This window comes from Gorilla gorilla, chromosome 1 (genome assembly GCF_029281585.2).
Source record: "Gorilla gorilla gorilla isolate KB3781 chromosome 1, NHGRI_mGorGor1-v2.1_pri, whole genome shotgun sequence".
NCBI lineage: Eukaryota > Metazoa > Chordata > Mammalia > Primates > Hominidae > Gorilla > Gorilla gorilla.
This window is the reverse complement of record NC_073224.2, coordinates 33,712,583-33,736,470: the sequence shown is the minus strand read 5'-3', so window position 1 is coordinate 33,736,470 and position 23,888 is coordinate 33,712,583. Positions and strand designations below refer to the sequence as shown.

Below are 23,888 nucleotides of genomic sequence, written 5' to 3'. Positions count from 1 at the left end.
CTCACTCATGGATATCGAAATCTTACTCATCTTTCAAGGTCCAGCTCAAATGCTTCTCCTCCAGGAAACCTTTCATGATTCACTAACTGCAAATTTTCTCTTTTTCCTCCTAATATCCACAGAACGTTATTCCTCTGTTGTGAAGCATCACTTTCTACTGTCCTGGAATCATTTGGGTTCCTGTGCTTATATCTTGCAGGAACATAAACATCTTACATTTTTAGTTGTCTTTGGGGGCTCACACTTTTTATCAGCAGGTCTTTTAGGCATTTGATACTGGAAGGACTGTATATGAGGTTTATAAATACCCACGTTTATAGATTTTTAGTTTACTTCTTTTCTCATTCTTTATAAAACTTGTGATCTTTTTCTTATTGTAAACTCACCACACTTCATGTTGCCACCTAGTGAAAGGGTAAGGATGCTATTTGAATATTAACCTAAGCAATGGAATCAGGGGCTTAATTCTGGAATGAGAATTTTCCAATGATTTAGAAGCCAAACATAAGAAATTAGATCACCCAGCACACTGCTCACATTTATTTTCACTGGTAATTGTGGATTTACTGTGAAGCATTCTTTTTGTGGAAAGGTTTTTATTTGAATCAAAAGATGAGGAAAGACTGAGAAAGTTTTGGTAAACAATAGAGTATAATTTGTTTTCGATAATAAACAGGACTCGTTAAATATCTGGAATGTTTTTCAGCGTGTGTTTACAATTTTTTGTACTATATTGATGACTGAGACATGATATAATGCTGTTGATCAGCTATAGCTAAATTAGGCCCATAAATATTTCATATAGGCAAATTCGTTGATTATTAAAAGTAATAGGGCTGGGCATGGTGGCACATGCCTGTAATCCCAGCACTTTGGGACGCTGAGGCAGGTGGATCACCTGATGTCAAGAGTTTGCGACCAGCCTGACTAACATGGTGAAACCCTGTCTCTACTAAATACAAAAATTTAGCCGGGCATGGTGGCACATGCATGTAATCCAAGCTACTTGGGAACCTGAGACAGGATAATCCCTTGTGCCTGGGAGGCGGAGGGTGCAGTGAGCCAAGATTTCACCATTGCACCCCAGCCTGGACAACAAGAGCGAAACTCTGTCTCAAAAAAAAAAAAAAAAGGAATATTTGCTGGGCACAGTGGCTCACACCTGTAATCCTAGCACTTTGAGGGGCTGAGGCAGGCGGATCACCTGAGGTCAGGAGTTTGAGACCAGCCTCGCCAACATGGCGAAACCCCATCTCTACTAAAAATATTAAAAAATTAACTGGGTGTGGTGGGTGCCTGTAATCTCAGTTGCTCGGGAGGCTGAGGCAGGAAAATCACTTGAACCTGGGAGGCGGAGGTTGCAGTGAGCTGAGATTGCACCGCTACACTCCAGCCTAAGCAACAAAGCATGACTCTGTCTCAAAAACAAACAAAAAAGTAATATTATATTGGCCTTAGGAGCCTAGACAAATGTCATACTAACCAATCTATTTTCATTTATAATTTAAGTAAAAGTGTTTTAAGTATATATTAATTTTTTTTGTCTCTGGTAAAGTGTATTTTAAATTTTTGAACTTAGAAAGCATATGGTTTATAGACATATGCATGTGCATTTATATTTATCTAATATTTTCTGAGAGTATAAGGATGCCCTGACATCGTAAATATCCCACTTGTTGCCCTCACAAGTTGCGTGGTAGGTAGGAACACTGCTGTAAATCTCATGGCTTTTTCGGGTCAGCTTCAGGCTGAGAAATGAATGTGGCACTTAGATCTCTTCGTAAGGAAATTGGCTCCCATTGGCAAACACTGCCCTGTGTGTTGTAAATTTTTATTTTCTTTCTTGTTTCCAAACTATAGGTGGCATTGCAGACAGTGTAGCCAAGTGGATATTTAAACAGGACTTCAGCCCTGAAGTATTAAAACTGGCTAATGAAGAAAGAGATGCAGAAAACCCAGATGAACCCAAAGAAGGTGTTAACAGAAGTTTCCTTGAGGTATCAGAGATGGAGATGGACTTAGGAGCCATACCAGGTGATACACAAATAATGAGAAATATGAAATCCAAATTGGAAAGATGTGGCCAAGTGTTCATTAAGGAAAAAAATAACATCACTGCTTTCTTCTGACTTTCAGACTTACTGCATTTAGCCTATGAGCAGTTTCCTTGTAGCCTTGAGCTCGATGTCTTGCATGCACATTGCTGCTGGGAGTACGTTGTTCAGTGGAATAAAGATCCAGAGGTAAGATTCTCGTTACCTCTTTCATGTATATTTCTGCTTCTGTGTTCATGCTATTCATATGTGGGGACTGTCTAATTAAATAGCTTATTATAAACACTGGCTTTTTCCCCGTTGTAATGCCTCTGTACTAACTAGGGTAGACCTTTTTCACATATTTCCTCTTACAATCCTCCCAGTAAACCTGTGAAGTATAGATACTGTCAGTATCCCTACTCTAAAGAAGAAAATACTAAGGCTCAGAGAAGTTAAGTTTCTTCCCTGCAGACACACAGCTAAGTAAGTGTCAGGATTTAAGCATATGGTTCTCTTTATCTACAACAAGTGTGCTTTGCCCTACTCCCTAGTTAGGTTGTGACAAGTATATTGTTTATTTCCTTCTGAATTCCTGCATGAAATGGCCCCAGCTGAACACAATATTCTTAATATTATAGTCATCGTGATAAAAGTCAAGAGTGAAGGTCCTGAGATCAACCTAGTGTCTGATTGTTCAAATATGTATTTGTCTGTTACTTCTGTTTGCCTCAGAAGAACAAAGAGGCGGATCGTGCCCAGGGTTGACTGTAGTCCAAGGTTAGCCTTGCTGCCCTCTCAGCTGTCTGCTCAGGCTTCATTTTCTATTGCTTTTGGTAGCCACTGTTTCTACCAGGGCATTCACAGTCTAGAAGCAACATATGGAGAAGGCCCCAAGCCTGGAGGCAGAAGGCAGTGATTTGGATCCCAGCTGAATTGCTGACAAGCTTCTGGCTCAGGAGAGCCACTGAATCTCTGGCCTGTTATTTTCTACCTCCTTCCACCTCCTTTTTAAAATGAAGGTGCCATGATCAAATAAGATATAAAAACATATTGTAAATATTCCCCTTTGCCAATCAGTCCTTCACTTAGACCTCCTTAGTCAGTTTCCTGGTAAATTATTCCTCTCAAATCAAAATTCTTATCTTTATCGTCCTTATATGAGGTTACACTATTGCAGAGAACTCTCACAGATGAACTAATTCATGCTAATATATTAATGGAAATGATACTCTTCCTTCCTCCAAAAAACTGTAATCACTTATATATTAAAGGAAGACATTATGAAAGTAAGTGATTTAAATAAAGGAATAGTCTTTGATCAATTAACCTTGACCAAAAAATGATTTTAGGACAGAGGAATCCTCTTAATGCCCTTCAAATCACCCTCTTCAGTTGACTACAGCCTGAATGGTGATCATATTTAGGCTCTCTACTTAAATGTGTTACTTTTCCATTTTATTAAAAAGGAATGTTATATCTAGGATGAGAAAATAATAATTTCTAAAATCTGAATTAATTTCAAATTCAAGTCTAAAAAAGTGGCATTTAAGAAGAAAATTCTGCTTTAAGGTATTTGTTTATAAACCAAAGGCAGCTTGCAGAGGGGACATAGACAAAGCTGACGTCAAGCCCCATGGTTGCTGCATAGAGCTTGTAATCCTCATAGCACACGGTTTCTGAACTCTTCTGTTCAACGTTCTCCTAAAATGAGGGCTGTAATAGTAGTTATCTCAAAAGGTTATTGCATATTTTGAGAAAATGAATGCACAGTGCCTGACATTTTGACTAGTGTTATCAGTATCATTAGTATTGCTTACATTTAAAAGAAGTTGTTGTTTTACTTGTTTGTTTTTCCCGTTAAATATTCATCTTGCCCCATCCAACCAGTCTCAGCTCCACCATTTGACACACACAATTTTATAAGGCTCAAAACAATAAAATTACCTTCAGAGAAATTTCAACACAGTGTGTATTGGCAATGATGATATGTTTGATGATGATGTACAAGCTACAAAATTATTTAGCAGATATCTGAATTATTTAATCAGTGTTGTATACTGTATTTGAGTTTTAATATGTAAACTTCTTTGATTAGAAAGAGTTGAATTTCAAACATCTCATCTAATATTTCATATTTCCTTCCTGCTTTAATGTTTTTCTCTTTGGCACTTACCATTAACATACTAAATATAATATATTAACTTATCATGTTTATTATATAGGTCCCTCACTAGAATTTAAACTCAGTGAAGGCAAGACTTGGGGTCTGTTTTGTTCATTATGGAATCCATCGTGCTTCAAATAGGGCTTGGTGCATACTAGATACTCAATGAATATTTGTTGAATGATGAATGAATGAATAGTATCTACAAAAGTAAGCTTATTGTTTTTAAATCTGTATGAAATTCAAATATTTATTGGAGAGAATATTGCTATGATGTTCAAATCACAGCAAATTTGAATCCAGATGTTAGCCCATATGACCGAGGAGCTTCTGTGAATTAATTATTGTATAGGTAATGTGAGTTGAAGAGGGACAGTTTATCAAAAGTTATTTCTTACCCAATAATTTCATGTTATTATTGCAACATTCTTAGGTGGTTTTATGCAGAAATTTATGTAAGAAGTCTCCATTGATAATGGTAAAACCTATTAAATGATACCTCTTTTTCTTTCTCTTTTTTTTCTCCCTGTATGTAAGGAAGCACGTTTTTTTGTTAGGTCAATAGAACACTTGAAGCACATATTTAATGGACATGTTCAAAATGGTAAGTAAACAGATGTTAGAAACATCACTGGTTGATCTAAAAGAGGCTTCCTGATTTAACAGGATGTGAATTTAAAGATTTACAACATATTAAATTTTTATTTGATTATCCTGCAGCCTAACATATTACTGTGTATTGGCTGAGGTGCAAGGGTCTCTTGAGCCCAGTAGTTCAAGGCTGCAGTGAGCTATGATCACACCACTGCATCCAGCCTGGGTGACAGAGTGAGACCCTGTCTCTAAAAAAAAAAAAAACAAAAAACAAAACAAAAAAAAAACAGTACTGGCCATTTTAACTACTTGGAAAAGTGCTATTTATAAAGGGGCAAAACAACTGATAGTAATCACCACTTCTGTTCCCCAAGCTGACTACTATCCCTGAGTGTAATGAAGGCAGCTGTTCTGCATCTAGCTTTCCAAGGAAAGAGGGAATCAATGATAGATGCAGAACAGCTGCTCATTACACCCTTCACAGATAGTGAAGGAAAGAGGGATGGATTTCTCAGGACTGTAATTCTTAATAAAAAATCTTGGTAGCCAAAAGCCTAATAAGATTAGACTGTAGCAACTATCTTGTGCGTCTTATAATGGATGTGAATATTCTCCATTAGCTGCCAGACCTTGGCAACTACTGATGCCTCCTTGAAAAAATATTGAACTTGTAAACAGATTCCATTTAATAGATAGATGGGTTTCATTATAGGAATTGAGGATATCAGCACTAAGCTAGTTAGTAACCTTAGTAAATGATGAGACTTGGTGTTAGGCTGGGTAAGAGGAGATATCACCTTATGTCTCTGTAATAAATTCTAGAGAAGCTATGTATTTTTCACCTCTATCACATGCTTGCAGGTGACATGAAATCCAGTTGCAGAAATTGTAAAATATCCCATTTTACTTGAAGAGAACTTGAAAATTACTTATTCATCTCTTAGATCTTACCTTCATCCAAAATATATATATATATATATATATATGTATTTATATATTTACCTTGACTGATTTAGAAAATATCATGTTTAGATTATTCTGACTGCCAGGCGCAGTGGCTCACGCCTGTAATCCCAACACTTTGGGAGGTTGAGGCGGGCGGATCACGAGGTCAGGAGATCGAGACCATCCTGGCTAACATGGTGAAACCCCGTCTCTACTAAAAATATAAAAAATTAGCTGGGCATGGTGGCAGGTGCCTGTAGTCCCAGCTACTCGGGAGGCTGAGGCAGGAGAATGGCCTGAACCTGGGAGGCGGAGCTTGCAGTGAGCAGAGATCGCTCCACTGCACTCCAGCCTGGGAGAGAGAGTGAGACTCCGTCTCAAAAAAAAAAAAAAAAAATTTAAGTTACTAACTGACTTCAGACTAGTATTTCTTCAAGTCAGGCCTTTACCTGTTTGTACCTTTACCCATCGAATAGGGTTCCTGGCTTCTCATAGCCTGTGAGGGGCCTTACTCATAGACAGACTCAGCTACAAGGGTAGTAATAATAGCATGTGAAATGCCATGTTTGCATTGCCTAATTGACAACTGTTTCAGAAATTTAATGTTAATGCCACAGCTCAATGAGTAGTGACAGGGTCTTGCTTTGTTACCCCAGTTGGAGTATAGTGGCACACATAGCTCACAATAATCTTGAACTCCTGAGCTCAAGCTATGCTATCACCTCAGCCTCCGAGTGCGACTATAGCCATGTACCACCATGCCTAATTTTTTAAACATTTTTTCATAGGGATGGGTTCTGGCCATGTTGCCCAGCCTGGTTTGTTTGTTTGTTTGTTTGTTTTTTATATATTTTGTTTTTAATACTTTTTTATATAACTACATACTTTAGTTTGTAGTTATATGTGAAAAAAATCAATTGACAGACATTGGGATTGTTTCTAGTGTTTGGCTGTTGGGAATAAAACTGTTCCCAACAATCTCATACATATGTTCTGTATTCATTTCTCTAGTGTATATACCCAGCAGAATTGTCGGGTGATAGAGCAGACACATGTTTAGCTTCAGTAGCTACCACCCAGCAGTTTTCCCTGTGGTTTTACCAAATTATTATACCACCAGTAATGCATGAGTGTTCCATTTGTTCCATATCCTCACTAATACTTGGTATTATAATTTAAAAATTGTTCTTAGCCTTTTTGGTGGTTATGTAATGCTGTCTCACTGTGACATTGTATTTCTCTCATAACTAATGATGTGACTCTTTTCTTCATGCTTAGTGGCAATTTAGACATACTCTTATACAGCCTAGTTCTGATTTTTATTAAATCAGATTTTAAATGAAATTAAAGATTTCATGAACTTTATAACTATTACATAAGATATAAAAAATGAAATCAAAATAGTCTATATAGTTTAATAAGCTTAAGAAAGACAGTAATTTATGTGTAATAAAAGTGAGACTGGCCGGGCGCGGTGGCTCACGCCTGTAATCCCAGCACTTTGGGAGGCCGAGGCGGGTGGATCACGAGGTCAGGAGATCGAGACCATCCTGGCTAACACAGTGAAACCCCATCTCTACTAAAAAATACAAAAAATTAGCCGGGTGTGGTGGCGGGCGCCTGTAGTCCCAGCTACGCGGGAGGCTGAGGCAGGAGAATGGCGTGAACCCGGGAGGCAGAGCTTGCAGTGAGCCGAGATCGCGCCACTGCACTCCAGCCTGGGCGACAGAGCGAGACTCCGTCTCAAAAAAAAAAAAAAAAAAAAAAAAAAGTGAGACTATATAAGCATTCTATTTACTACTTTTACTTGCTATCTAGGCATTGCACTGATGATGTGGAATACGTTCTTAGTTAAAAGATTTTCTGCTGCTACATACTTAATGGATAAGGTAAGGTAGTTTCTTGTATTGACTTCTTATTTATTTGGTTCTCTTAATTGACTAATATTAGAAAGATTGTTCACATTAGGCTTTGTTAGACTATTTTTAATTTGATAATTAGATTTTACTCATACTCAGTTAAATGTAATGCCCAGTACTGGCATTTTAATGACATAAAGAAGGACTCTAAATCCTCATAAAGAGACTAATATATTATAAAAGCCTCTTAACTAAAGAGATTAGGACTGGTAGTTGATTCAAGCAAGGATTTGCATTTTATTTTAAATTAAAGTGTACAAATTTACACTTACCAATCTTTGATGTAAGGCCAAGATATTTTCTTTGAATGGAGTTGATTGCATTCTCCTTTGGTTTTCTTGTGTAAACCTCACCCATAATGTATTGCCTATCATGGCTAGATCTTATTTTTTTTTAAGTTGTTTTGTAATCTGAGTCCAAAACCTTTAGATTTCTATAATTTTTATAGTTGTTCCCTCTGTATCTAATCCAAAAGACCTAGCAGTTATTCTCCTCCATAAATCTTTGCAAAGCATTCAACATAGCATTCATGTAAATAACTCCCCTTTTTTTCTCATTCATATTTCATCAGTTATGGAATTAAATTACATAATTACAGTGACATCTACAACCAGCATGAGTAGCTTTGGGAACAAGCATAACATATAAGCATAGAACTCAACTGGTGGGAGCAGAAGCTGCTAGCATGCCGACAGTACCAGCCTAGCCTCCAGCTGAGTGGCCAGGGGCACTAGTTAGTGTGTTTTACAGGCCACTCAACAATGTAGATTAGTGTAGCATCAGATGAGTGGATGCTAAGAGAGTTACCACTGTAAAGATAACATATTCTTTTAAATGTATAGTCACAGTCATTCCTGCATCATGAATAGCACCACAGCCAAGACCCAACTTTAGGCCACTGCTTCCCTTGAAATTACTCTCTTTGATGTTACTGATAACATTTTTCTAGTTAAATCTAACCATTCTTTCCTCTGTGCTCATCTTCCTTGACTGATTAGCTTCTTTCTTGGAACTTGCATCTTTTGGCCTTTATGATGTTGTTCTCCTATTCAACTTCACCTCTTACCCCCTCGTCTTTTGAGAGAATAACAGTAAAATGTAATTTATGTGTGTTACAATTTGTAGTTTCAGAGCATTCTCACATCCACAATCACTTTTGATCTTCACTACTTTGGGGCGGAAATAGTCCTAAACCAGGAAGTAGGAAATTTGTGATTGGATAAGTCTTTATTATAATGTGTTATCTCTCATGTGCCAAGACTATGCTAGGTTCTGTGGTTGAACCAATGGAAGTTACGGTCCTGGCCCTCAAAGAGCTCATAGTTTGAACACCAGGTAAACAGACAATAGGGAGTGTTTGGAGCTCAGAAGAGGAGGAAATAAATAACAAAACAAGGGGAAGGCTTCTGACTTAAATTTTGGTGGATGCCTATATATATACCAGTAAAAAGTAGGTGAGAGGAAAGTGTATCCCAGCAGTCCTGGAGATATGAGGCACTTGTTGGATTCAGAGAACTAGAAGTAGCTTAGGATGGCTGGAACATAGGCTATATTAGAAGAAAAGAAAAGCTAAGATGAAGAAATTCCTGTGCAGGCTGTGAATTTGGATTTTCTAGTAGTATGTGTAAGCTTAGCACAGGGTCTGGCACATGGGGTAAGGGCTCAGTAAATGGTAGCTATTATTTTATATTGAAGACACTGGGGCAATTCTAAGCAGAGGAATTATATATTCAAATTTGTGTTTAAAAAGATGATTCTGGCAACAGACAAAATATCTTGGGACTGGGGTCAGCTGATCTTGGTTGTTCCAAGGCTGTTGCAGTAATCCCAGCAAGTGGTAGTGAGGTGACATTTTTCTCCAGTGTCTCCTGTGAGTTTCCTCTCTTATCAAGTAGTATTTCTGAGGGCAGAACTTTTACCTCCCACTTATTACACTGTAGACATATACAGTGGAATCTTAATAAGTACTTATTGCGTAAGGAAATTTTTCTGGGCTAGGAATATAACTCCCATGTGCTTTAGAGTGGTTTTCCTTTCTTTCTATTTCAAACAATTGTGTCTTTATCAACAAGCTGAATTCTTAGGTGTTCTTGATTAGTAGCCCTGAATTAGGCTCTGGGTTCTTTTTTTAGTTTTTCTTTGGTGGGAGTGGGATGGAGTCTCACTCTGTTGCCCAGGCTGGAGTGCAGTGGCACAATCTTGGCTCACCGCAACCTCCACCTCCTGGGTTCAAGTGATTCCCCTGCCTCAGCCTCCCGAGTAGCTAGGACTACAGGTGCACACCACCACGCCCAGCTAATTTTTGTATTTTTAGTAGAGATGGGGTTTCACCATGTTGGCGAGGCTGGTCTCAAACTCCTGACCTCAAGTGGTCGGCCCACCTTGGCCTCCCGAGTGCTAGGATTACAGGCATGAACTACCACACCCAGCCCAGGCTCTGGGTTTTTAGGCAACACAGTTATTTGACTGTACAAAGTGAGGGCCAGATTTTTAGAGTTTTTACTTATTTAATAGTTCAGAAATATGTAATTTATATTTGAAAAGGATTATTCTTGAGCCCAGTGTGAGATTAAGTTTCACCACAAATTTAATTGCATCTACTGTTGGTAGAGCCAACAGCTAATTAATGAGGCTGTCACATTTATTTATAGCTCCATTTATGGTTTTTAAATTCGGTTACTTTTTATTATTTGTGCCATAGTAATGTCTTTTTATTTAAATTATTAAATGTTACAACATTTTATCTTTTTATTTTAGGTTGGAAAATCACCAAAGGATAGGTTATGCCGAAGGGTAAGTGAATCTCCCATAGCTAGAATTATGGTTGTTAATTCCACACTTTTATGTAGTACTTTATTAACTGTATAGGTGAACTTTGCCTTTTATCATTGTGATGACGTATCAGAAGGAGATAAGAAAAATGAAAAGAGAATACTGCATTAAGGAAACTGGTCATGAACTATGGCCAATTTTAATTTACTTTTCCAGATTGTTAGATAGCATGTTAAACTAGGTTTTTATAAGATGTTGTTCAGCTTTGAACTGTGAACAGGATAACATGCTACCATTGCTGCATATTCCGATTAGACATTTATAATAGAAGCATCCAACATCAAATTGAAGCAGGTTCAAATGAAGTAGTTAATTTGATCTACCTATATATATGATATATATAATAACATAAGTATACAAATACAACATTAGTCTTAACTAATATTCTAATCCATGGATATGGGACTTGTATTTGACCCAAGAAGTTAATAGTACTAGCTTCCATTGTTGAAGACTTTTTCTCATGTGTTCTTGAGAATGGTTGTATGACTAGAGTGTGTACGTGTGTGTGCGTGCATGTGTGTGTGCATGTACCCACAAACACTGAATTATTTGCTTTGGGGATGTGAGGAAATTATAGATTGTTGGTTTTAAAAAGATTATATGGCAGGGCGCGGTGGCTCACGCCTGTAATCCTAGCACTTTGGAAAGGCGAGGCCGGTGGATCACCTGAGGTCAGGAGTTTGAGACCAGCCTGACCAACAAGGTGAAACCCCATCTCTACTAAAAATAGAAAAACTAGCCAGGCATGGTGGTGGGTGCCTGTAATCCCAGCTACTCAGGAGGCTGAGGCAGGATAATAGCTTGAACCTGGGAGGTGGAGGTTGCAGTGAGCCGAGATCGTGCCTCTGTACTCCAGCCTGGGCAACAAGAATGAAACTCTGTCTCAAAAAAAAAAAAAAAAAATGATTATACACAAATGCAGTGGTCCCTTGGACAAGCCCTTTAAAGGAGTCATTGAGGATCGTCTGTTGCTCACAGCATCAATCCGGTATTTAGTTCTCAAGCTTGAGGATTCTAGTTTTGCTCAGAGGGTCGGGTTCAGTCTCTAAAAGACACTCGGAAAGCAGACCAGGCTGTTTTCTTGGAACTTTTCAGGTTAGATTCTCATGTGTGTATCTTCCATCTACCACGATTATTTGGCTACCAGATGCCTTAGCAAGCTGAACAGTGAGCTCAGAAGTGCCACCATCTATAGTAACTAATGAGGCTGTTTCTTTACAGTACACAAAGAACACTACTTTTTAAAAGTCAATATTTATACCACTTTGTAAAGCTTGACTTTAAAATTGGTTGACAGTAAATCTAAAAGAAGGAACTTAAATATGCTAATGCCTTGACTTTCAAATTCTTGCCTGTCTATTCAGTGTGGAAAGTCAGCTGAACCGGTGTATTGTATCCTGGTTCTTGTTTGGCTGATAGTAACTATAGCAGTTTTCCTGCAGGGCCTAATTACGTTCCTTTTTAAAAAACAGGATGTGGGAATGAGTGACACAGCAATGACATCTTTCCTCGGCTCCTGTTTGGATCTTCTTCAGATCTTAATGGAGGTAAAAGAGGTGTATTTTTCATTCTGAACTGCTCCTAAGATATTACATATTCTGGCCGGGCGCGGTGGCTCACGCCTGTAATCCCAGCACTTTGGGAGGCCGAGGTGGGCGGATCACGAGGTCAGGAGATCGAGACTACGGTGAAACCCCATCTCTACTAAAAAATACAAAAAATTAGCCGGGCGCAGTGGCGGGCGCCTGTAGTCCCAGCTACTCGGGAGGCTGAGCCAGGAGAATGGCGTGAACCTGGGAGGCAGAGCTTGCAGTGAGCCGAGATTGCACCACTGCACTCCAGCCTGGGCGACAGAGCGAGACTCCGTCTCAAAAAAAAAAAAAAAAAAAAAAAAGATATTACATATTCTGCAAACCATTGCATTTAATAAATGACTATTTTAATGAGGTTGTTTTTCATTCATTCATTTCTAAATTTTGACTTGAGCCCAGAAGGTAGTGATGTTTTCTTATTAAATTCTTATTGAAATTAGACTTTGTGTTTTTTTATTACAATTTGGGACAGTGTGCAGTATGAATTTGCACTTTGCTGCTAATAAACTCATTGGGATATTTGTAAGATATTATTTTTCCATTACTGAACACGGTCCTCCATTCTCAAAACCCTTAGGCAGATGTTAGCAGGGATGAAATACAGGTGCCTGTGCTGGATACTGAGGATGCGTGGCTCTCCGTGGAAGGACCAATCTCCATAGTGGAACTGGCCCTTGAACAGAAGCACATCCACTACCCACTGGTGGAGCACCACTCCATCCTGTGCTCCATCTTGTATGCAGTCATGAGGTTTTCTCTGAAGACCGTGAAGCCACTTTCACTTTTTGACAGTAAGGTAAGTACCTCACAGGATTTCAGAGCTATTTTGGAGTTGCAGGCTTAGCAGACACATGGATTTTCATATTTAATAGAAGCTGTCCAGTACTTTTGTGACTGGTATAATTTGGTGTGAGGTTCCAACTCCCTCATTCCCTGCCTGATTCTGTTCTTTTTATTTACGTTCTGTACTGCTCCCCTTGGAGTTTTGCCCTGTCAGCTGTCTGCTCTTCTCATTCCCCATATTATTCCTGGACAGACTCATTTTCTCCCTCTTATATATCTCTAGGCCTGACCAATCCCTAGAGTTTGAGGCATTCATTTCTATTGAACTTCTCTCTTTGAGTGTCTTATAGGACTTCAGACACCTCATATCTAAAATATATCTGCAAACCAATACCCACATCCTGCCCCTAACCTAAATTTGCTGTTCCTTCTGAATTCCCTGACTTGGTTATTTTATTAACGATGTCATCATTTTTGCCCTGGCAAAAACTAGAAACTTTGAAGTTATCTCACCAATTCCTTACTTCAAGCCAATTTTCTTCATTGTAAATTCATTCTTGTAAATTCTGCCATAGATCATGCCTGTCCATTTCTCTCCATGACTATACCCCTAGTTCAGGCATAATCATCTTTCCCTCGGCTACTACAACAGCCCTTTCTTAATCACCCTGCCTCCAGTTTCTCTCTCTCCAGTCCCATGCTGCAAGAGCTGTCTTCCTAAGAGACAGGTTTAATTGTATTAGTTCTATACCTAAGATTTTTTTGGTTCCTCTGCAGGATCAAGTCCAAAATTGTGAGTAGAATATGTTTTTACATATTCTATTGTAACCTTCACAGTTTAGATGCAGTGGATAGTAAAATCCTTTCCTTCCCCACGCAGATGTCAAATTTTGAGAGACAGGACACAAACTGTTGGAGATAAAAACGTCAACATTATTACTTAGCTTTTTACTGATAGAAGCTGGGCTAGAGAACACAGCTTAGGCTTGTGGGAAAGTGGGTTTATTATTTCACCCTTAAATGAGAGACTCCCGGACAGGCGTGGTGGCTCACACCTGTAATCCCAGCACTTTGGGAAGCCAAGGTGGGCAGATCACTTGAGGTCAGGAGTTCGAGACCAGCCTGGCCAACATGGTGAAACCCTGTCACTAGTAAAAACACAAAAACTAGCCAGGCATGGTGGTGTGTGCCTGTAGTCCCAGCTACTTGGGAGGCTGAGGCAGGATAATCGCTTGAACCCAGGAGGCAGAGGTTGCAGTGAGCCAAGATCACACCACTGCACGTCAGCCTGGGCCACAGAGTGAGACTCTGTCTCAAAAAAAAAAAAAAGTATAGATTTGGAATGAGTTAGTATATCTTTGAGAATATAAACGATAAGAGTACTTAAAAGTTAAAAAAGAGAAAGCAATACCAAAATAAAGTGCCCAGCTCAGTATTCCCATCAGAAAAGGCCTTTGTGAAACCAGAACACATCCAGAATTGGATTAGCACAATAATGTTTAGTTTCAACCCATGTCATGGCCAAGACTACCTGAGACAGCTGGGTGACACTCATCTGCAGAGAGCTAGTATGGTTGAGTGGCTAGTGAAAACAATCCCGGTGCTACCATTTGCTAACTAGAATTATTTAGATTTTCTTACTCTCAGTTTTCTCATTCAGAAAGTAGCAGTGACTCTAGCGCCAGCCTCATGGTTGTTGTAAGGGTTCCTTGTATTCAACATGAAGTACTTAGCAGCATCTGGAATGTAGTAAATAATAAGTGGTGCTATTATAGATGCTATAGCTAGGACCACCAGGTGGAACTATCGAGTAACAGATTGTGAGTGTGTGCTAAATCTTTAAATACTTCTCTCAGTGATGTCCAAAATGTCATGGGTTGCCCTGTAAGTCCGGTTTTTCTTATCACTAAAGGATGAGTAGCTTTAATCTACTTGGCAGTCACAACAGATGACCTAGAATCACAGATGATTAGGTATGGAAGGCACATTGGAAGATACCTAGGATGACCTGCTTGCAGAAGAAGAAACGGTAACCCAAGATTGTGGGTCATTTACCCAAGGCAACCTGGATGGAAGTGGTGAGCCTCGGACTAGACCCAGGTCTTCCAACTTAAAGGCCAATGCTCTTTGCTCTGTATTACATTTCCTTCCAAGGAACTTCTAAAATCCTGTTTCCTGATATTCTGTTTTTACTCTTTAGACACACATCTGTTCTTTTAAATAAGGTGTTTTTAAACAATTCAACAAGTGTTTTTAAAAGGATTCGGAGGCTGGGCGCGGTGGCTCATGCCTGTAATCCCAGCACTTTGGGAGGCTGAGGCGGGTAGATCACCTGAGGTCAGGAGTTTGAGACCTGCCTGGCCAATATGGTGAAAACCCCGTCTCTACTAAAAATACAAAAACATTAGCCTGGGCGTGGTAGTACACGCCTGTAGTCCCAGCTACTTGGGAGGCTGAGGTGGGAGAATCACTTGAATCAGGAAGGTGGAGGCTGCAGTGAGCTGAGATCACGCCACTGTGCTCCAGCCTAGGCAACAGAGTGAGACTCTGTCTCAAAAAAAAAAAAAAAAGGATTCAGGGTACATATATGTATTACTTAGCTATTACTGCGGAGTAAATCATCCCAAAACTTGGCTGAAAATAACAAATATTTATTATCTCACAGTTGTTGTGGGTCAGTAATCTGTGTTCTCCTTATCTAGGTGCCTCTGGCTTAGTCTCTCATGAGGCTGTAGTTAAGGTGCTGCATCTGAAAGCTCAACTGGGATGGGGACAGGGTGATTCACTTCCAAGCACAATTGTTGGCAAGATTCAGTTATGCCACATGTGCCTCTCCATACAGCAGCTGACAACACGGAACCTGGCTTCCTGCAGAACAAGTGAGAGTGAATATGAGTGCCTCAAGGCAGAAGAAGCAGTCTTTTGGAACGTGCTCTTGGAAGTAACATGTATCACCTCTACCTGCTTCTGTTGCTAGAAGCAAGTCATCAGCCTCCATGCAAGGAGAGGAGACTATAGGAAACACGAATACCAGGAGGAGGGGGTCACTGGGGTTCATCTTAAAGGCTGTCTACTACATACTAGATAATTGTTATAAAAATTAAAGAATTCTAAAATCTTACTGTTCAAGGAGAAATAAAACTCAACCATGAGTTATTATTAAGTTTTAAACAAATCTTTCTCCCTCTCCCCCCTTAATAATCCACACTCATCAGTTTTCTTGCTCTCTTTCTTTTTAGGGAAAAAATGCATTTTTCAAAGACCTAACTTCAATTCAGTTATTACCTAGTGGGGAAATGGATCCAAATTTTATTTCTGTACGACAACAGGTAAATTATAGCTATTGGATTTTGTTTTTGTCTCTTGGAAAAAAAAACATAAGGGAAAAATCTAGCTGGCTTTTGAAAAGAATGACCACTTTCTATCGCAAGGACAGAAAACCAAACAGCACATGTTCTCACTCATAGGTGGGAATTGAACAATGAGAACACTTGGACACAGGGTGGGGAACATCACACACCAGGGCCTGTCGTGGGGTGGGGGGAAGGGGGAAGGATAGCATTAGGAGATATACCTAATGTAAATGATGACTTAATGGGTGCAGCACACCAACATGGCACATGTATACATATGTAACAAACCTACACGTTGTGCACATGTACCCTAGAACTTAAAGTATAATAATAAAAAATAGTAATAATAATATTTAAAAAAGACCACTTTCAAAGTATTCTTGAGAGCTAGTTGTTTAAATGATGTGTTCCTTTTTTGATAACTAAACAATTTAATGGAAAAGCCACTATAAGTGACAGAAAAGCTAACAATACTTTGGTTTAGGTATTTTAAAATGAGACAGTAACAATGCATTGCTCTATCTCTTTCTCCATTTTCAAGTTCTTATTGAAAGTTGTCAGTGCAGCTGTCCAGGCCCAACATTCAGCCACAAAGGTCAAAGATCCCACAGAAGAGGCCACACCCACTCCTTTTGGGAAAGACCAAGATTGGCCAGCTCTAGCTGTGGATTTAGCCCATCACCTTCAAGTTAGTGAAGATGTTGTTAGAAGGCATTATGTGGGGGAACTATACAACTATGGAGTTGACCACTTAGGAGAAGAGGTAATCATGACCCTTTGAATGTTAATTGGGCTCAAGTTATAAAATTGATAGTTGGAATAAAGAATCAGTAAAGTTTCCAATGAAGCCTTTTGCTCTTCCTTTTGTTAGAACATCTAGGTATAAAAATAGAACAATAGAATATTTTTTAAAACATAAAATTATAATCAAATAATTCCTACAGTGTGCCAGGCCTGCCCTACGCAGAGGGATATAGCAGTAAACAAAACAGACAAGGTTCCTTCATCATGGACTTGATAGTCTGCTGGCAGGAGCAGAAAAGCATGCTAAATTTTTCATCGAATGATAAGTGCTATGAAGAAAATAAAGAGGGCCGGGTGTTGTGGCTCACACGTGTAATCCCAGCACTGTGGAAGGCTCAGGCGGCAGATCACTTGAGCCCAGAAGCTTGAGACCAATCTGGGCAATATAGCGAGACCCCGTCTCTAAAAAGGAAAAAAATATTTATTTTTAAATGAAAAAAAAAGGAAACAGGATCATATGAATAAACAGGAGCCACTACAGTAGAGTGGTCAGAGAAGGTGACATTTGAACCGAGCCCCCAGGGAGAAGCAGCAGCCAGCTACTCAGAAACTGGGGGAACAGTACTTGAGACAAGAATTACAAAGGCCCTGAGGTGGGGACTAGAATGACTAGGTCCAGGACTAGAAAGGCCGGTATGGCTGACCAAACATAGTAAGCAGTAAAGAAGTATGGCATGAGGCAGGGAGGCTGGCTCGGGCCATGGCCCTATCCTAGGTCTCGGAGCCCATGGTTATTCTAAGTGTATTCAGAAGCCATTAGAGGGGCTGGGCGTGGTGGCTCACGCCTGTAATCCTAGCACTTTGGGAGGCCAAGGTGGGTGGATCACTTGAGGTCAGGAGTTCAAGACCAGCCTGGGCAACATGGTGAAACCCTGTCTCTACTGAAAATACAAAAAATTAGCTGGGCATGGTGGCATGTGCCTGTAATCCCAGCTACTTGGGAGGCTGAAGCAGGAGAATCGCTTGAACCCAGGAGGTGGAGGCTGCAGTAAGCTGAGATTGCACCACTGCACTCCAGCTTGGGTGGCAGAGTGAGACTCCATCTCAAAAAACAACAAAAAAAAGCCATTAGAGAGTTTCAAATAGACAAGACATGAAACTCCTTTTATTTGCCAAAAGTTTGAAAACAGCACACTGAGTAGCCACATTGAATTGAAAGATTAGGTGATGAGAGAAAAAAAAATTAACCAAGGAACAGAAATTTGGGTTTAAATGCTAAGTTGGATTTGGATTTATCTTTGGTTGTATACAATCAAAAGATAAATGGCCACAGTTCAAAAATTAACTAGAATCTCTTCACTGGCAACCCCTTTCCTACAGAATAAACAAATCTGCTCACTCTGACTATTATTTCTCCATGTTCCTATCTTCAGGCCATTCTACAGGTTCATGACAAAGAGGTCCTTGCCTCTCAGCTGCTGGTGCTGACGGGGCAAAGGCTGGCTCATGCGCTTCTCCACACCCAGACAAAAGAAGGAATGGAGCTGCTTGCCAGACTTCCACCCACACTGTGTACTTGGCTGAAAGCAATGGTCAGTACAATAGAATGAGATCAGGCAAAAGGTCATTGGTTTTCTTGAGTGCCTAGTTAATAACGGTTATGAAGAAAATTTGACAAGTTTAATTCACCTAGTTACAAAGAAAAGCATTTTTATGTAATAACTCCTAAGTCAGTAACAATTATTGTTTAGTTGTCTATAATAGGTTATTTTTGTGTCCCATTTGCAGGACCCCCAGGACCTTCAAAACACTGAAGTGCCAATTGCAACAACAGCTAAACTAGTAAATAAAGTAATTGAGCTTTTACCAGAAAAACATGGGCAATATGGTCTAGCCTTACACCTCATTGAAGCTGTGGAAGCCATATCTCTTCCTTCTTTATGACACTTACCTACTGGAAATAGTCTAAAATTATGATTATAACATGAAGTAGTGCATGGTTATTTTACATAGTAAGACCTGGAATTTTATGGGAAAAGTATGTCTTTTTTTTTTTCCTTTTGTAAAATAAATAAAAGTATATACAACTTTTAAAAAGTGCAACCCTGGCTAAATTCCACTCCTTTGGTTAATACTGAAGATAAAATATAAACAAATGTCAACTCTGTTATAATTAATACAGATGATTTACTGTTTATTTCTAATTCAAACACTTAAGTAGCTTTATTGTTAAACTTTGCTATTTAAAATTGGTTATAATTTAGATTATGTTCTTATAAGATTCTATATTTCCTATCTAAAATGTTGTTGTAATTCAATTTAAATGTGTTCATGTACAGTCCCCATCAGTTGCGTATAGAACACCCCACTCTCCTTTAGTAAATGTTGAGAAAATGCCTTTGTTGTCATGCTCCAAATCCCACACTGGGCTGCCACCTGGGAGTTCTGGATACCGAAAGGTTCCTTTCCCAGAGGTTCTGCTGTTGCCATCAGAGGAGGATGACCGTGCTTGAGGAGGAAGAATGGGTTCAAGATCATCATATTCATCAGAAGGGGACACTAAATAGAACCCTTAACCTGTTGTACTTGCCAAAATTGAGAATCAGAGGTGTGTAAAATGCAGCAAATTAATTATAATGTAAGTTAAGATTTGCTTTTTGCCAAGTTGCAAAGTTGTATTCACATCAGGTCACTGTAAAAATGTATTATCTTGTAAAACTTATGTTAAAAAAAAAAAAGGCAAAGATACTAAAAATTTTAAGTCCGACTTTATTTTTCCTACAAGTGTTTAGAAATGCTTCTGGGATTTGCTAATATTATCTGTCCTTGGGAACAGTATTGAAAAAACTGCTTAGTGGTATTACAGCTTTAGCAAACCTACCTCACAGCTGGGATGAGAGGATAAAATACAACTAATTTTGTACCCTATAGTGCCTAGAGCAGTCCAAGTGCTAAATAAATATTTACTGATTAAAACCAAACTATAGCTACTCGGGAGGCTGGAGGAGGATCGCTTGAGCCCAGGAGTTTGAGGCCATTCTGGGCAATATAGCAAGACCCTGTCTTGAAAAAAAAAAAAGAAAAAACCAAACTAACCAAAACTCTGTAAAAGAGTGCTTTGAGCTCTACAAATACCAAGTATTTATTATGGTATATTTTTAGAATGTAGCCATACAATGTAATTATGGGTATCTGTCATGGATCACAATTATTATTCATAGTAAGTCATTGTGATACAGAAGTTTGTTTCTTCACTTCCCCTTAAGAAGCCAACTATAGTAATCATGCAAAGTTGAGGAGTATGTCCTTCCGGGATATAAAAAGAAAAACAAATCTGTTTTTTGAGCTAAAAGAGCACATCCAAACAAGAATTTAACTGGCTAAAATTTAGTAATTACTGTTAAGTAACTATCAAACTTAAAATCTTACAAGATAAATGGTTAAGATGTCTTGAGTATTTGGGATGGGGGCCTGTGAGTCTGATTGAGACATACATTTTACAGAGTAGCAGCACTGGAAAGGGCTAGTCCAACCTCCCAGCCTCTGCTTGGGTCTCCGCTGCCCCAGCCACACACATCCTAGAATTCTTGTAAACATATCTGGCTCTGTGTTAACAGTCACTTGTTATATGTGTTCTAAGAGGTTAGTTCTTCCTGTGATTTTTCCAAGTATGCTGAAAGTAGCAGTATGAACTTAAGGAGGCTAGTCAAAGAAACTTGGAGTTATAGGTATTTTTAAAGAATAAATCCTCAATTCCATCATCACTTGGCAGGGAGGGGGCACTTATTAAGCATTTTAGATAATAAAACTGGTTAAGCTTACTCTGGTAGAACAGACAATCAAATCTGGGGATTGCTGAGAACAATAAGAAGCTGAAGTATGGCTCACAGAATCCTAACACAAATCATTAAGTCTCTAGTTAGATTTGTTATCCTAAAATTTTTCATAGAATTTTAAAATCGAATTCTGACTTGTATGGTTAAGAAAAGCAGTTAAATATTTTACTACTTATCAAGGGCTTTTAAAATAAATAAATCTGATAGGAAGAAAGGCAAATACCTATGTAGACATTCTATAATAACAAAGAGCCATAGATGATAAAGGAATTAGATTTTAATGTAGAATGGGTGGTTTCTGAAACAAAAGGTATGTGGTACTTTGTAGTTATTGAGGAGAAGCCAGTAACCAGTAGTGTTTTCCTAGATATATGCCCACCCTCACACAACTTTCTTCATTAACAAACATTAAATATGCATTTTTATCTTATTAAATTATATTGTATAATGCTGAAGGAAAACAAAGTGTTCAAATAATCATAACTTCTACATTATAGGTTCTGTTTAGATGTAGAACTAGAGGGGCCAGGGTAAATGTAGATAAAGAGATATAAAGCACCATGCTTCTTAATGCTTCATACTTTTGCAAACAGAAAAAAAAGTTTTCCTTTTATTACAAAACTTCATCTATGGTCAAAGTAAACACTGTTACATTTAAATTGCTTTTTAAAAACAATTGCGATCTAAAAAGTCAAAAATCTGAAATTTAATAATATGAGACTTACACTGAATATAATGTTCATTTAGAAGTTGCTGTGGTCCACTTCATTTATAAGGAACAAATATTTTTACAGTACACTATAGCAACAGCAAAAGCCCTCTCTCACCCTGATAGGAATGGGTTTGCTGGGTATCTAGAAGTTAGATTCCTGCTGAATAGAATTAGCCATCCTTAAAAGATTTTAATCCAATACTGAACTGTTTGTTTATAAAATGCTTTCTCTATTGTAATGTACTGTAAGTAGTGAAATTCTGTATATACTGCTATTTTCTGTCTGTTCACTGTTGTGAACTTCTTATGTATATTAGTGAAATAAATTTTCAGCTTTCATGTTGTTTCCTAAACATTCATAAGTATAACTATTAAGAGATTTCTTCCTTTCTTAACAAATTTGGTGATTGATTGTATTCTTTCTAATCCAACCCCAAAAACTAGCTATTCTGAAAAGGTTGATGTTCACTAATGGGAAGAATGAAATGACCCTTCACCTCTTAAGGGAAACAGGCCTCCGCCATTCCCTTTCAAAACTATACTTCTTTTACTTGATACTCAAAACTTCTGCACCAACATCAGTCAGTATTTTTCCAGAATGCCTTTATTTTCAGTATCATAGAATTGAAATACAGAGTCAAAAGATTTATAAAATATAAAACATTTTCTGCTTGGCCATATTTGAAGACAAGCTGAATACATATCTATGTTCTGAATAAGTCCATTATGGATATATATAGGAAGAGATATACATATATCCATCCACAGATACACACACACACATATATATTTCTGCATGTATATATACATAATTCTTTCTATAGTTACAGGAAATACTTCTTCTATAATTCTGATTTTGACTCCCATCCTCCACCATTTACTCATCCACTCATTACCTAAATCTTGGCTTTCTTTCCTATATTGTAAATAATCCATCCAAACTTCTAGCCAGTACTGTCAGGAGGGTTCTTGCTCGAGTGAGCTGTTAATACTATTTTCCACTGACAACTTCTGCACATCGAGGACACAGTGTATCTGAAGACTCCGCTGTATACTTCCAACAACGAGGGCATTTTTCTTTCGTAGTCGGCATGACAATTACCTTATAGGAAGACTCTTCACGAATATCACCACCTATAAAAAAAATACATGAAGAGTATTTCTGATAGGCATTCAACTTGTAACACTGTTTCTTAATTGGTTTAGCAGAGGCTTCTTTTTCAGTCTTTTGTCCTGCCTTGGTAAAGCTTGTCAGACACTTCCCCATTTGTCCCATTACATATATAGCCAAGATAATGGGATCATACAACTCAACAACTGAAGAGAGCTGAGGAATTAGAGACCCCGTGACTCTCAGATTAACTGACATCTCCCAAGTCACCGAGTTCTACATCTACTCAGGCAGAGCAGACTTTCTAGCTGTTAAATCTGGGTATAGTTCTGATGAATGACACTGCCTCTCCAGCTACATACTTGACTAAGAATTTTTAAAAGTCAAATTATAGTGACAACTACAGTGTCCTCACTCAAAATATCTCGTGGGACAAAAGGAACCAAAAATATCTCCACAATTAATACTCTTAGACCTCAGATTGATAAAAATATAAAAGTAAATTATTTTCTAGTCATTGTACAAAGAGTATGTGAACATTACATGGCCGGGCACGGTGGCTCACGCCTGTAATCCCAGCATTTTGGGATGCCGAGGCGGGTGGATCACCTGAGGTCAGGAGTTCAAGACCAGCCTGGCCAACATGGTGAAACCCCATCTCTACTAAAAATACAAAAATTGGCCGGGTGTGGTGGCAGGCGCCCGTAATCCCAGCCACTTGGGAGGCTGAGGCAGGAGAATTGCTTGAATCTGGGAGGCGGAGGTTGCGGTAAACCAAGATTGCGCCATTGCACTCCAGCCTGGGTGACGAGCGAAATTCCGTCCGAAAGAAAAAATTACACAAAGTAAATTAAGCCAGAACTTTTACTACACGGTCTATGCTGCCAAGCCCAAATTTGAACTGATGCCTATAAGTTAGCTTCCCATCTCCTGGTACCCAAAAGCTATGAAAAACACAAGCAGCATAACCTTTGCCAAGATACTTGCTTTTTTTTTTCTTTTTTTTTTTTGAGACGGAGTCTCGCTCTGTCGCCCAGGCTGGAGTGCAGTGATGTGATCTCAGCTCACTGCAAGCTCCGCCTCCGGGGTTCACGCCATTCTCCCACCCCAGCCTCCCCAGCAGATGGGACTACAGGCACACGCCGCCACGCCTGGCTAATTTTTTTTGTATTTTTAGTAGATTCGGGGTTTCACCGTGTTAGCCAGGATGGTCTCAATCTCCTGACCTCACGATCCGCCCGCCTCGGCCTCCCAAAGTGCTGGG

At 38.9% G+C, this 23,888-nt stretch overlaps 2 protein-coding genes across 4 annotated transcripts in view; one reads left to right on the top strand and one right to left on the bottom strand.

Annotated features, from left to right (window-relative positions):
- RAB3GAP2 (RAB3 GTPase activating non-catalytic protein subunit 2) overlaps positions 1 to 21,852 on the top strand; it is a 121,646-nt gene extending 99,794 nt beyond the window's left edge. For all 3 annotated transcript variants that reach the window (XM_063708243.1, XM_063708247.1, XM_063708250.1), the window contains exons 25-35: positions 1,861 to 2,034; positions 2,137 to 2,243; positions 4,738 to 4,804; positions 7,558 to 7,628; positions 10,416 to 10,451; positions 11,966 to 12,040; positions 12,663 to 12,881; positions 16,108 to 16,197; positions 16,763 to 16,984; positions 18,399 to 18,557; positions 18,754 to 21,852. In XM_063708243.1, the coding sequence (XP_063564313.1) occupies positions 1,861 to 2,034; positions 2,137 to 2,243; positions 4,738 to 4,804; positions 7,558 to 7,628; positions 10,416 to 10,451; positions 11,966 to 12,040; positions 12,663 to 12,881; positions 16,108 to 16,197; positions 16,763 to 16,984; positions 18,399 to 18,557; positions 18,754 to 18,909 (1,376 nt within the window). In that variant the 3' untranslated portion in view covers positions 18,910 to 21,852. The remainder of the gene's footprint in view (positions 1 to 1,860; positions 2,035 to 2,136; positions 2,244 to 4,737; positions 4,805 to 7,557; positions 7,629 to 10,415; positions 10,452 to 11,965; positions 12,041 to 12,662; positions 12,882 to 16,107; positions 16,198 to 16,762; positions 16,985 to 18,398; positions 18,558 to 18,753) is intronic.
- A 247-nt stretch (positions 21,853 to 22,099) lies between these two features.
- The window catches only part of IARS2 (isoleucyl-tRNA synthetase 2, mitochondrial), a 53,715-nt gene continuing 51,926 nt past the window's right edge, over positions 22,100 to 23,888 (bottom strand). Inside the window, exon 23 of the mRNA XM_004028424.5 lies at positions 22,100 to 22,647. Within this exon, the coding sequence (XP_004028473.4) occupies positions 22,505 to 22,647 (143 nt within the window). The 3' untranslated portion in view covers positions 22,100 to 22,504. The remainder of the gene's footprint in view (positions 22,648 to 23,888) is intronic.